The sequence below is a fragment of the Zootoca vivipara genome, chromosome 2 (genome assembly GCF_963506605.1).
Source record: "Zootoca vivipara chromosome 2, rZooViv1.1, whole genome shotgun sequence".
Classification (NCBI taxonomy): domain Eukaryota; kingdom Metazoa; phylum Chordata; class Lepidosauria; order Squamata; family Lacertidae; genus Zootoca; species Zootoca vivipara.
The window spans coordinates 16,796,654-16,809,291 of record NC_083277.1 but is presented as its reverse complement, the minus strand read 5'-3'; the positions used below and the strand labels follow the sequence as shown (position 1 = coordinate 16,809,291).

The window sequence follows — 12,638 nt, the reverse complement described above, 5'->3', positions numbered from 1 at the left end:
GGTGGGGGGTGGGCTGGCAAATAGAACCAGCACATGTGTGTCTGAATCTGAGTATCGCTTTTTATGTTCGTATTTTTACTTCTTGAAATACGGCAGCCCTACCTCAGTGGCTTGGAGAACCTTTTATCAGTTGGTGTTCATTCTGCAGTTGGAAAGAGTTGGTCTTCCAGGGTGGCAGTACCCAGACTTTGGAACTCCCTGCCCATTGATATTAGTCAGGAGACTTTGCTGCATTGTTGCTGCATTGTTTCAGCCAGTAATTGTCACAGGCGAGTCATTTTAACACGCAGTTCTAACAGGTCGTTTTATTTTATGTATCAAGTTTTAAAGATTGCAGACTTTATCAGCCTCTTTTAAAATGGTGTTCGCTTGTTTTTAATGTTTGCTCTTTCGGGGTAGGTTTTAAATGAATGTTTCAGATTGCCCCTTGCAAACCGCTTAGAGGTTTTCCACTGAAGAAGCGGTATATAGCCTACATTTTGTTAAATGACAACTTAAAAGATTTGCCCCTGTTCTCACAGTGGTGAACCAGAGGCCTGTGAGAAACTCTCAGGCAGAACATGAGCACTATAGTAGCCACCCCACTTGTGATTCCCAAGGTTCAGAGAAGGACAAAGTTCTGTGTTTGCTCCACGCACTCACCCCCTCCTCCTGCTCTCTGCCAGTTCGATAAAGTCCCTGGTTTCTTTTTCTTTTTTTATTTCAGAAAACATATATACTGCTTGATTGTAAAACAAACAAACCCTCAAAGTGATTTATAGAAAGACAAAACAAGAAAATCAAGAAAAATTTCCAACCCTACTTGAAAACATACAGCGGTATACCGGTAATACTCAAACAGATTGAAATGACCTCAGCTTTCTTTAAGGTGACAAATAATCTGTAAATAAGTACCTTACGTAGAATGAGAAAGGCTGATGATGTATCCAGGACCATTAGGTGGAGTGAGACCATCACCTTAGATGGCAGGTGCTGGGGAAATTGAGTTCCATCATGCTCTCTCTCTCTCACACACACACACAAATTTCTCCTGAGGGCCATGAAAAAAGGTAACCCCTGACCATTAGGTCCAGTCATGACCGACTCTGGGGTTGCAGCGCTCATCTCACATTATTGGCCGAGGGAGCCGGCGTACAGCTTCCAGGTCATGTGGCCAGCATGACTAAGCCGCTTCTGGTGAACCAGAGCAGCACATGGAAACGCCGTTTACCTTCCCGCTGTAGCGGTACCTATTTATCTATTTGCACTTTGCCGTGCTTTCGAACTGCTATGTTGGCAGGGCTATGGTAGGGATGAGCACATCTGTCACTTTCAGTTTCTCCCTGTTTCTATCTTTTCCCCCAGTCTTCACTTTTCCACATCTGTTTGTGATTTATTTTAAAATGACCTCATGGAGAAGGGGACGACAGAAGACGAGGTGGTTGGACAGTGTTCTCGAAGCTACGAACATGAGTTTGACCAAACTGCGGGAGGCAGTGCAAGACAGGAGTGCCTGGCGTGCTCTGGTCCATGGGGTCACGAAGAGTCGGACACGACTAAACGACTAAACAACAACATGGAAATTCACCAGCATTTTAGTGCAAAATTCTCCTGATATGTACATTTTTATGCAGGTATGCATACAATTTTTTTGATGCAATAATCTTCCTATTTTGGCACAGCAATTTCCCCTAATACATCACACTTTTTTTCCTTGACAGTTTCTCCAGTACATTAACCTAGGGTGTGTGTTTTGTTGGAGACTGGCATTGCAAAATCCGAAGAAGGGCTGATTTGGAAGGCTATCTGTTTTGGTTCGCATGCTGTTCCAGAAAGTGTGAATTAGGTGTGTTTGCCTTTAAATGAAAACTGACTTGAATTTCTCCTCCATCCCTACCCGCTGCGCATTCCCCTCTCTTCAAGATCACAATTGGCATCCATGTGCCAGAGCCCGAGATGCATAGAGCTTTCTGGGGATGGGAATCCTGATTAATCAGGATTTCCATTCTCAGGGAGGAAACAGATGTCTTCTAGAGACCCCATTCATGCATTTGGTGCTCAGAGGTACTGAGTGCCTGAATAGGGTTTATATTTTCATTCAATTCATATCTCAGCAATTTGTCTGTTTCCTCACTTAGCTTTGCCCCCCATGAACTACTACATCCTTTATTTTCTTTTTAACGTTTATTTTTAACATTTATTTAAAAGTAACAATACAGTGAGTGACCATTCTGTGATATTGTGGCAGTGAACCAAACTGTCTTGAACAGCTACATCCCAAACAGTAGTGTAGTGTTTCGTAACATGGCTACAGGTCCCACAGATTGTGGGCCTAGCTAACCTGTTCCTAAAGTGTGGTTTCCATTGTCTTGGGTCACATTCTTCGGACCTTTCTCCAAAATGGGTGAAGCGCTGCCTTCTTCAGACACCTCTGAAAAGTTTTTTTAAAAGAAAGAAAGAAAGAAAAGAACTGATCAATAGAAGGTCAAGGAAATCTTCATGTCCATGATCTGATTAGTCTCTTGACATATTAATCTATTGGCATACTCTCTTGAACCAATAAGCTTTGTTTGAAACCTGGGAAGATGGAGGCTCTGTGGGTAGGTGGTTCCCATGTTTGAGAAGTTGGCAAGTTACCTGTTCTGGATGGCATTGCACTCCCACTAAAAAGCAGGTGAAAACCTAGCAGTTCGAAAGCACGTCAAAATGCAAGTAGATAAATAGGAACCGCTACAGCAGGAAGGTAAACGGCATTTCCATGTGCTGCTCTGGTTTGCCAGAAGCGGCTTTGTCATGCTGGCCACATGACCTGGAAGCTGTACGCCGGCTCCCTCGGCCAATAATGCGAGATGAGCGCGCAACCCCAGAGTCGGTCATGACTGGACCTAATGGTCAGGGGCCCCTTTACCTTTAGTATAGGGGTGCTCCTAGATGCCTCTGTAGCTAGGAGTGCCTTTTACCAGCTATGTCTGATTTGCCAACTATGGCCATTCCTGGACAGGGATAGCCGGTCTACTGTAGTCCATGCATTGGTAACCTCAACTTCCTGACAGTAAGAGCTGTTCGGCAGTGGAATTTGCTACCAAGGAGTGTGGTGGAGTCTCCTTCTTTGGAGATCTTTAAGCAGAGGCTTGACAGGCATATGTCAAGAATGCTTTGGTGGTGTTTCCTGCTTGGCAGGGGGTTGGACTGGATGGCCCTTGTGGTCTCTTCCAACTCTATGATTCTATGATTCAAGAGTGGATTACTGTAATGTGCTGTAATTGGGGCTGCCCTTGGGTCCCGTTCAAAAGCTCCAGCTGAGGCAGAATGCTGCAGCCAGACTTTTTTTATTTTTTTAAAAAATTACTCCTACAGTGATGATAACAAGGTTTTCTGGTTCGCAGCGTTCAGCCACCATGCATCCTGTAGCAGAATGTTGTGGGAACCTAAGAGAACCTTTCTAAAAATGGGGGGGGGGATGAATGGGGAACTTATGATCCTGCAGTTGTTGTTGGTCTGGAGTGATAGTCCCAATTTGCCTCTCCCAGTTTTTCATTTCTCCATTCTTAAAAACCCCTGCAAAATGTGTGTGGCAGATAACATAACTATCTGTGCGGTTTTGTCGGGGTGCTTTCATGTTCTTGCTGTTGTTTTCATGTTTCGTAAGGCCAGTTGTCTGGGAAAGTCAGGGAAGAAGTAGAATAATAATAATAATAATGTATATGCAGAATTAGTAATGAATATGCAGAATTCATCATGCGAAAGGCTGGACTAGATGAATCCCAAGCCGGAATTAAGATTGCTGGAAGAAATATCAACAACCTCAGATATGCAGATGACACAACCTTGATGGCAGAAAGCGAGGAGGAATTAAAGAACCTTTTAATGAGGGTGAAAGAGGAGAGCGCAAAATATGGTCTGAAGCTCAACATCAAAAAAACCAAGATCATGGCCACTGGTCCCATCACCTCCTGGCAAATAGAAGGGGAAGAAATGGAGGCAGTGAGAGATTTTACTTTCTTGGGCTCCTTGATCACTGCAGATGGTGACAGCAGTCACAAAATTAAAAGACGCCTGCTTCTTGGGAGAAAAGCAATGACAAACCTAGACAGCATCTTAAAAAGCAGAGACATCACCTTGCCGACAAAGGTCCGTATAGTTAAAGCTATGGTTTTCCCAGTAGTGATGTATGGAAGTGAGAGCTGGACCATAAAGAAGGCTGATCGCCGAAGAATTGATGCTTTTGAATTATGGTGCTGGAGGAGACTCTTGAGAGTCCCATGGACTGCAAGAAGATCAAACCTATCCATTCTTAAGGAAATCAGCCCTGAGTGCTCCCTGGAAGGACAGATCGTGAAGCTAAGGCTCCAATACTTTGGCCACCTCATGAGAAGAGAAGAATCCTTGGGAAAGACCCTGATGTTGGGAAAGATTGAGGGCACTAGGAGAAGGGGACGACAGAGGACAAGATGGTTGGACAGTGTTCTCGAAGCTACGAACATGAGTTTGACCAAACTGCGGGAGGCAGTGCAAGACAGGAGTGCCTGGCGTGCTATGGTCCATGGGGTCACGAAGAGTCGGACACGACTAAACGACTAAACAACAACAACAACAACAAATTATTATTATTATTATTATTATTATTATTATTATTATTATTAATACACCACCCCTCTGGCTGTAAGAACTGCAAGCAAGCAACTGAGAGGTGAGGGTTCAGGGCAGTCTTGGCAACTGTTACTAAGGGATTTGGGATGTTGGGAGAGTGACCATTGGAGGGCAGGTAAGCCAGTGTGGGAGGCAGAAAGGAGGAGCCTTGGAGCAATGAATGAAACATACTGTTGTGGGGAATTTCACACTGCCCTCTCTATCCTCTATCCAGGAGAGCAAAAGGCATTATCTGCAATCAAGGACACTCTCTAGGCCAGGCAAAAACAAGGGTAGTGGGTGTGGGCTGGAGAGAACTGCAAGGACCAGATAGAGATATATGCAGGGCCCATATTTTAGGTTCCCCCATCCCTTTTCTAGAGCATTCTGGATTCACAGTACAGTGGTACCTCAGAAGTCAAACGGAATCCATTCCGGAAGTCCGTTCGACTTCCAAAACGTTCGGAAACCAAGGCACGGCTTCTGATTGGCTGCAGGAAGCTCCTGCAGCCAATCAGAAGCCGCGGAAGTCACGTTGGACATTCGGGTTCCAAAGAACGTTAAAAAACCAGAACACTCCCTTCTGGGTTCGCGGCGTTCGGGAGCCGAAAGGTTCGACTCGCAAGGCTTTCGGCTTCCAAGGTACAACTGTACTGGCTCCAAGTTTTGGAGGGCCCTCGGGCAAAACATTGAGCCTACCTCCTTATTGAGCCTACCTCCTCTGTGGCATTATCACAAGCTGCTACTCCTCGTCTTCCTCATCATGGTTACCACCTGATTTCTTGTCAGAGAACCAATGAGCAAGTGCCCACAACTTCTCCTTCCCCACCACCACCACTGACTGAGCTAGAGTAAGAGGCAGGTGTACAATCAGGGGAGCAGGCCTGGGGCCATGAGTGTATTTAGCAGTGGTCCTTCACATGCCAACCTCTGACACAGTCCTCTAAAACTGGCCAGTTAACTAAATATGCTCCCTTTCTTGAAAGAGCTCTTCTGTAATGCTTCAGAAGAGTACTTTTATATTGCCCATTTCCAATGATATCACTCCTCAATATTTTGAGCTAGCAATTGCATACCCTACAACATTTCTCCAATGAAAATAGGGATGGCCTATTCCATTATTATTATTATTATTATTATTATTATTATTATTATTATTATTTCCTGCCCATCTGACTTGGTTGCCCCAGCCATTCTGAACACCTTCCATCATATACAGGTGAAACTCGGAAAATTAGAATATCATCAAAAAGTGCATTTATTTCAGTAATGCAACTCAAAAGGTGAAACCAATATATGAGATAGATGCATGACATGCAAAGCAAGATATGTCAAGCCTTTATTTGTTGTAATTGTAATTAGGTCAATTATAATTGGAATGTAATTAATGAAATGTAATAGCGATGTTTATTTTTGTATTATTGTAACTATTTGTTTTATTACTGAGGAATTTCCAAAAGAAAGCATTTGTAAAAATTAAAAGAAAAAGAAAAAATAATAAGTTGCATTACTGAAATAAATGCACTTTTCAACGATATTCTAATTTTCCGAGTTTCACCTGTATAGAAACACAACAAAACATTAAACATTTTTTTTTAAAAAAAAAAACTTCCCTATAGTTATCTTCTAAAGGTTGTATAGTGACTTATTTCCTTGTCTCGGAGGTCACAACGGGAGCACAGCTGAGCAACTACATATACTCCCACTCCCAAAGGAGCCCCAAATTCACCTGCTTCTGTTGCATTTGAAAAAAGAGATGCCAGAAAACCACAGTGTGAGGCAGGTGACCTGTGTTTGGACTGAGCTTCCTTTCCGCTAATATGAAAGAAGTTCTGCTCTGTGGAATTGTAGACAGGCCACTGCACTTCACTTGCCTCTGACCCAGTGGGATTCCTGTTGGGGCAACAAAGAAACCAGAGAGTAAATAGCAGGTAATCAATAAATAATAGAAGATTGATGATGGTGGTGGTGATGTTGATGATGATATATTTTTATTTATACCCCACCCATCTGGCTGGGTTTCCCCAGCCACCCTGGGTGGCTCCCAGCAGAATATTAAAAACACGTTAAAACATCAAACATTAAAAAATTCCCTAAACAGGGCTGCCTTCAGATGTCTTCTAAAAGTCATAGTTGTTTATTGCCTTGACATCTGATGGGAGGATGTTCCACAGGGCTGGTGCCACCACCGAGAAAGCCCTTTGGCTGGTTCCCTGTAACCTCACTTCTTGCAGTGAGGGAACTGCCAGAAGGCCCTCGGAGCTCAGCAATGGGGGTGAAGATGCTCCTTCAGGTATACTGGGCCGAGGCCATTTAATGCTTTAAAGGTCAGCAACAACACTTTGAATTGTGCTCAGAAATGTACTGGGAGCCAATGTAGGTCTTTCAGGACCAGTGTTATATGGTCTCGGCAGCCACTCCCAGTCACCTGTCTAGCTACCACATTCTGGATTAGTTGCAGTTTCTGGGTCACCTTCAAAGGTAGCCCCACGTAGAGCGCATTGCAGTAGTCCAAGCGGGAGATAACTAGAGCATGCACCACTCTGGCGAGACAGTCTGCGGGCAGGTAGGGTCACAGCCTGTGTACCAGATGGAGCTGGTAGACAGCTGCCCTGAACACCGAATTGACCTGCACCTAATAGGAGGATGGTAGGCAGACAGGCTCCAACAAGTGAGAAGTGTGGTCTGGGGTGGAAGGCTCATGGTGGTTGGCTAGAGAGGCCTGGAGAATCACCTTTCTGCCCCTCCTCGACTGACGTTTCCTACTCTGCCTCTACAAAACTGAACCCTTTTGCAACAATAACATGCTGGGAAGTGGTCTACCCACACTTTTCAAGCTGAACCACATTCACAACTTGCACAGAGATCAAAGGTGGCCTCTAGGACACAGATAAGCAGGAAGTGTTTGTTTTACGACGCAGAAGGATTAATGCCTTACCCGCTTCTGGCAAACTCTGCCCAGTATCGCATCACTCGGCGGCTCAATTCAGCATCCTCAGCCGCAGCTTCCGATTGGTTTGTTTGCGACTCGGATGCCATGATTCCAAACAAGTAAGGCAACTCAGCTCCATGGGGTACTCCTGCCCACTTAGGCCAAATGGGAGAACGGTGGTCGAAGGAGTAAACATAAAGTGGGCTCTCGGCTCCTCCAACCTTTGCAGCAAACTCAACCAGTGGGCACACAAAGAAGCAATCTCCTAAAAGCTGAGTCAAGGCCATTTGGTACTTTTCTGGCCCATGGCTCTCTTGGAGGTACTTCAGTATTGCAGCATTGACGATCTTTTGTTCAGTTCCATTTTTTACCGTTTGCTTTACCCCTTCATAGAGCTGTTCCCTGGTGAGTACTGAATCGTTTCCTATGATGCTAGGAAATAGCATTAATAACATATATGACCCTTCATCGGCAACGACACCAGCGAGAACGGGTTTGCCCTGAACACCACCAGTCTCCAGGAGCTTTTGGGGATCATCTGGGATGAACTCCCCATCGGTTGTCAAAGAAAACAGAGGCCCCAGGTCAGAAAATGCCTTGCCATCCTTCCCCTGTAGACAGTTTACCATAGCACTGTGGTTAGCTTCAGGACAGCCCATGAGATGACTCACATTTACCGAAACTCTTAAGGCATCATCAGGATTTCTCCAACCCCAGGGGGCATTGGGAACACCACTCTGAAGCACAGCACGGGCAAAAAGGGATTGGCTAGCCGGTGAAAACAGGTGGAAACCAACTGAGGCTCCCCCAGCACTTTCACCAAAGAGAGTTATCCGGGCTGCATCACCACCAAACACAGCTGCGTTCTCACTCACCCACTTCAGAGCCAGATTTTGGTCCCACAAGCCAGCGTTTCCTGGGACTTCTGGCGGCAGGTACAAGAAACCCAGACTCCCCATGCGGTAATTCATGGAGGCCACAATGACATTCTCTGTAGCAGCTAGGAATGCCCCGTTGTAGAGGTCTAGCGAGGCTGTGCCACTGATAAATCCCCCACCGTAGATCCATAGAAGGATGGGCACTGGTGTGACTGGCCGTGGGTGGGGCACCCAGATGTTGAGGAAGAGGCAGTCCTCTGAAAGTGGTGTGTTGGGAAGCAATATGGTTGAATTAGGTAGGAAATCAATAACCACCTGGTGGCAAGAGTTACCAAAGGTGGTGGCCTCTAAGACATGTCTCCATGGCTGATGAGGAAGGGGCTTCTGGAAGCGCAGTTTTCCCATGGGGGGCTCAGCATAGGGGATGCCGAGGTAGGCGGTCACAGAGCCAGTGCCAGCTGGGAGTATTTTGCCTTTAATGGGACCGCTGCTGGTGACCACCACAGTATCATTTTCCAAGGCAAAGCTGGAAGCCAGAAGGAAGAGGAGGCAGAAGGAGGAGGGTGAAGTCCAGAAACGAGGCATAGTGGCTGCAGCTGAAAGAATCAGAAATAGGGTTAGGGTGGGAAACACAACAATATATCATTATATATTTCTTTTAGAAACACCGCAGCCACATGGCAGTCTATTCTGTTCTCCAGATGTTTTCCAGACTCCTGTTTTCCACATTGTATTTGAGCTTTCATGTGACATACAACCATTTCTGAAAATCTAGTGGGGTACGGTGCATGTTTAGTTCATTTCTACTTTATTTGCTAACTGATTTTTTCCCCACCCAGAAGCAAATAGCATGAAAGTGGTGCTAACCTTGCACCATATTCTCTACATTTCCAGAAGTGCCAGGGATGTGGGTGGCACTGTGATCTAAACCACTGAGCCTCCTGGGCTGGTCGATCAGAAGGGCGGCGGGGTTTGAATCCCCATGACGGGGTAAGCTCCTGTTGCTCTGTCCCAGCTTCTGTCAACCTAGCAGTTCAAAAGCACACCAGTTGAAGTAGATAAAGAAGTACCACTGTGGCAGGAAGGTATACTGCATTTCCTTGCACTCCGGCGCACGTCACGGTGTTCTGTTGTGCCAGAAGCGGTTTAGTCTTGCTGACCGCATGACCCAGAAAGCAAGCCCATAGTTCCTTTGACTGGACTTAACCATCCCGGGGTTCTTTTACCTTTATCCTTTTTTAACCAGAAGTGCCCTTCTAGTGAAATCTCAAGTAAGGTGCAGAAATTAACAGGGAAACAGCATGAAAGAAAGAACTGCAATGTGAATGCAAACCAAGTTAACCATATAAACAAGATGGGGAATCTGTGACATCCCAGCTGTTATGGGATATCAGATCCCATCAGCTTCAGCCAACGGGGCCAATAAAGGTAAAGGGACCCCTGACCATTAGGTCCAGTCGTGATCGACTCTGGGGTTGTGGCTCTCATCTCGCGTTATTGGCTGAGGGAGATGGCGTACAGCTTCCAGGTCATGTGGCCAGCATGACTAAGCCGCTTCTGGTGAACCAGAGCAGTGCACGGAAACGCCATTTACCTTCCCACCCATCTACTTGCACTTTGACGTGCTTTCGAACTGCTAGGTTGGCAGGAGCAGGGACCGAGCAACGGGAGCTTACCCCGTCACAGCGATTCGAACCACCGACCTTCTGATCGGCAAGCCCTAGGCTCTGTGGTTTAACCCACAGTGCAACCCATGTCCTAACATGGCCAATAGTCAGGTTGTTAATGCAACCCAGGATTGGAGAGAGGGGGAGACCAAGGAATCGATACCAGTTTTTAAAAGAAAAGAAAAAGGAAAGAAATGGCTTGTTGATTTCATCTTCTCAAAAATTCTCAATATACTGGTTGGTGAAGAATACTGTGTGAGAGAGACAAGGAAGTGAGGATCTCCCAAGCTGGGAGAAGAATGGGAAACTCCCAGGTGAAATTTGGGAGTCTTCACTTCCTTCTGTTTGGGATAAGGGCTAATACATACCTGTGAGAGAGGACCTTCTTCCTTACTCCTTTTCTCTTTCTTTTTATTTTTGTTTAGATCAGTTTGCTTTTTAATGTTTTAATAATAGATTACATTAAAAAGCAAACTGATCTAAACAAAAATAAAAAGAAAGAGAAAAGGAGTAAGGAAGAAGGTCCTCTCTCACAGGTATGTATTAGCCCTTATCCCAAACAGAAGGAAGTGAAGACTCCCAAATTTCACCTGGGAGTTTCCCATTCTTCTCCCAGCTTGGGAGATCCTCACTTCCTTGTCTCTCTCACACAGTATTCTTCACCAACCAGTATATTGAGAATTTTTGAGAAGATGAAATCAACAAGCCATTTCTTTCCTTTTTCTTTTCTTTTTTTCTTTTTTCTTTTTGTTTAGATCAGTTTGCTTTTTAATGTAATCTATTATTAAAATGCTCACTGGAAGGACAGATCGTGAAGCTGAGGCTCCAATACTTTGGCCACCTCATGAGAAGAGAAGAATCCTTGGGAAAGACCCTGGTGTTGGGAAAGATTGAGGGCACAAGGAGAAGGGGACGACAGAGGACAAGATGGTTGGACAGTGTTCTCGAAGCTACGAACATGAGTTTGACCAAACTGCGGGAGGCAGTGCAAGACAGGAGTGCCTGGCATGCTATGGTCCATGGGGTCACGAAGAGTCGGACACGACTAAACGACTAAACAACAACAACAACATTATTAAAACTTTTAACAAAACCTCAATTATAAAAGATATTCCCATCTACAACACAACCGCACATTCTCTGCAGTGGTATACTTACCAAATGCCGTTGCTCTAGATGCAGGAAGGGGGCACTTATGGAGGCTTCAGACTGCTCCTTGGGGGTGCTACAAGAAAAGCAGTTTCACCTCTGCAGTTCTTACACTCTCTTCCCCCTCTTTGAGACTGATGTGTTGATTGCTGGTGCTCCTTTAGTATTGTAAGGCCCGTGTGGCAACAGCATCTTCCAGGAATTGCAAGGCTCCTGTGTTATGTTTCATGCCCACATCCGGGTGCCCTTAAGCAACCAGGTACAACTGTCCTGAAATGTAACATTCTTTCTTCGAATAATTGTTGTTTCACCATCACATCCGCCGACATCTTAAGTCACCAAGAATTACGTAATGTTTTAACTACTGGTCATTCAATTGGGTCTTGAATCAGAGCAAGCATCAGAATTGCATGGGGGTGGGAGTGGGGGGTCTGAATGATTCTGAATTCCATCCTCTAGTTCCCTTTGTGCCTGGTAATGGGGGGAAAATCCATATATTTTAACTATGCTGCTCAGTTGGAAGAGCACGGGACTCTGAATCTCAGGGTCATGGGTTCGAGCCCCATGTTGGGCATGGCAGGAAGACGGACTACATGACCCTTAGGGTCCCTTCCAACTCTACAGTTCTATGATTCGATGGCTGAGTATTACGATCACCAACAAATGTTAAGAACATCAGAAGAGCCTGCTGGATCAGGCCAGTGCCCCTTCTAGCCCAGCATCCTGTTCTCACCGTGGCCAACCGGATGCCTGTGGGGAAACCCACAAGCGGAATCTGAGCACAAGAGAAGAGGAAGAATAACAATTTTGGTTTGATAGTGGCTAACAATCTCCTTTTCCCTTCCTCCCCCACAACAAACACTCTGTGAGGTGAGTGAGGCTGAGAGACTTCCGAGAAGTGTGACTAGCCCAAGGTCACCCAGCAGCTGCATGTGGAGGAGCGGGGAAGCGAACCCGGTTCACCAGATTACAAGTCCACCGCTCTTAACCACTACACCACACTGGCTCACAAGAGCCCTCTCCCCCACCTGTGGTTTTCAGCAACTGGTATTCAGGAGCATTGCTGCCTAAAACTGTGGATACAGAGCATCAGCATCCTAGATATTAACTGTTGATTGCCCAAGCACATCTGGGATGGCAAGAAAAAAGAGTGAGGGGGGGAAACCTGTTGTATACGTGCAGGGGAACTTCCAGCTATCAATACCATAATCAATCTGGGACGGAGAGGAAAAATGAGCAACTGGGACCCTGTTGTATAAGTGTTTGCTAAGGCAGGGACCTTTGACACACTTCCACCATTGGTCTGGCCAAACATGTTGTGCTCCCGCTTTGTTTAAGCAATATGGTTGCTTTTCTGTCACTCTCATCGGAAGGCCAAGGTCTCTGTGGGGCCTTCATCAAAAG

At 45.6% G+C, this 12,638-nt stretch overlaps 1 protein-coding gene across 1 annotated transcript; it reads right to left on the bottom strand.

The window, feature by feature from the left end:
- Positions 1-5,350: 5,350 nt before the first annotated feature.
- LOC118081098 (acetylcholinesterase-like) lies at positions 5,351-11,445 on the bottom strand. The gene is made up of 4 exons (XM_060271009.1): positions 11,244-11,445; positions 7,547-9,014; positions 6,338-6,501; positions 5,351-5,454 (listed from the first exon to the last, which is right to left on the bottom strand). The coding sequence occupies exons 2-4, from the start codon at positions 9,001-9,003 to the stop codon at positions 5,351-5,353; spliced, it is 1,725 nt and encodes a 574-aa protein (XP_060126992.1). The 5' UTR covers positions 9,004-9,014; positions 11,244-11,445.
- Positions 11,446-12,638: the final 1,193 nt, after the last annotated feature.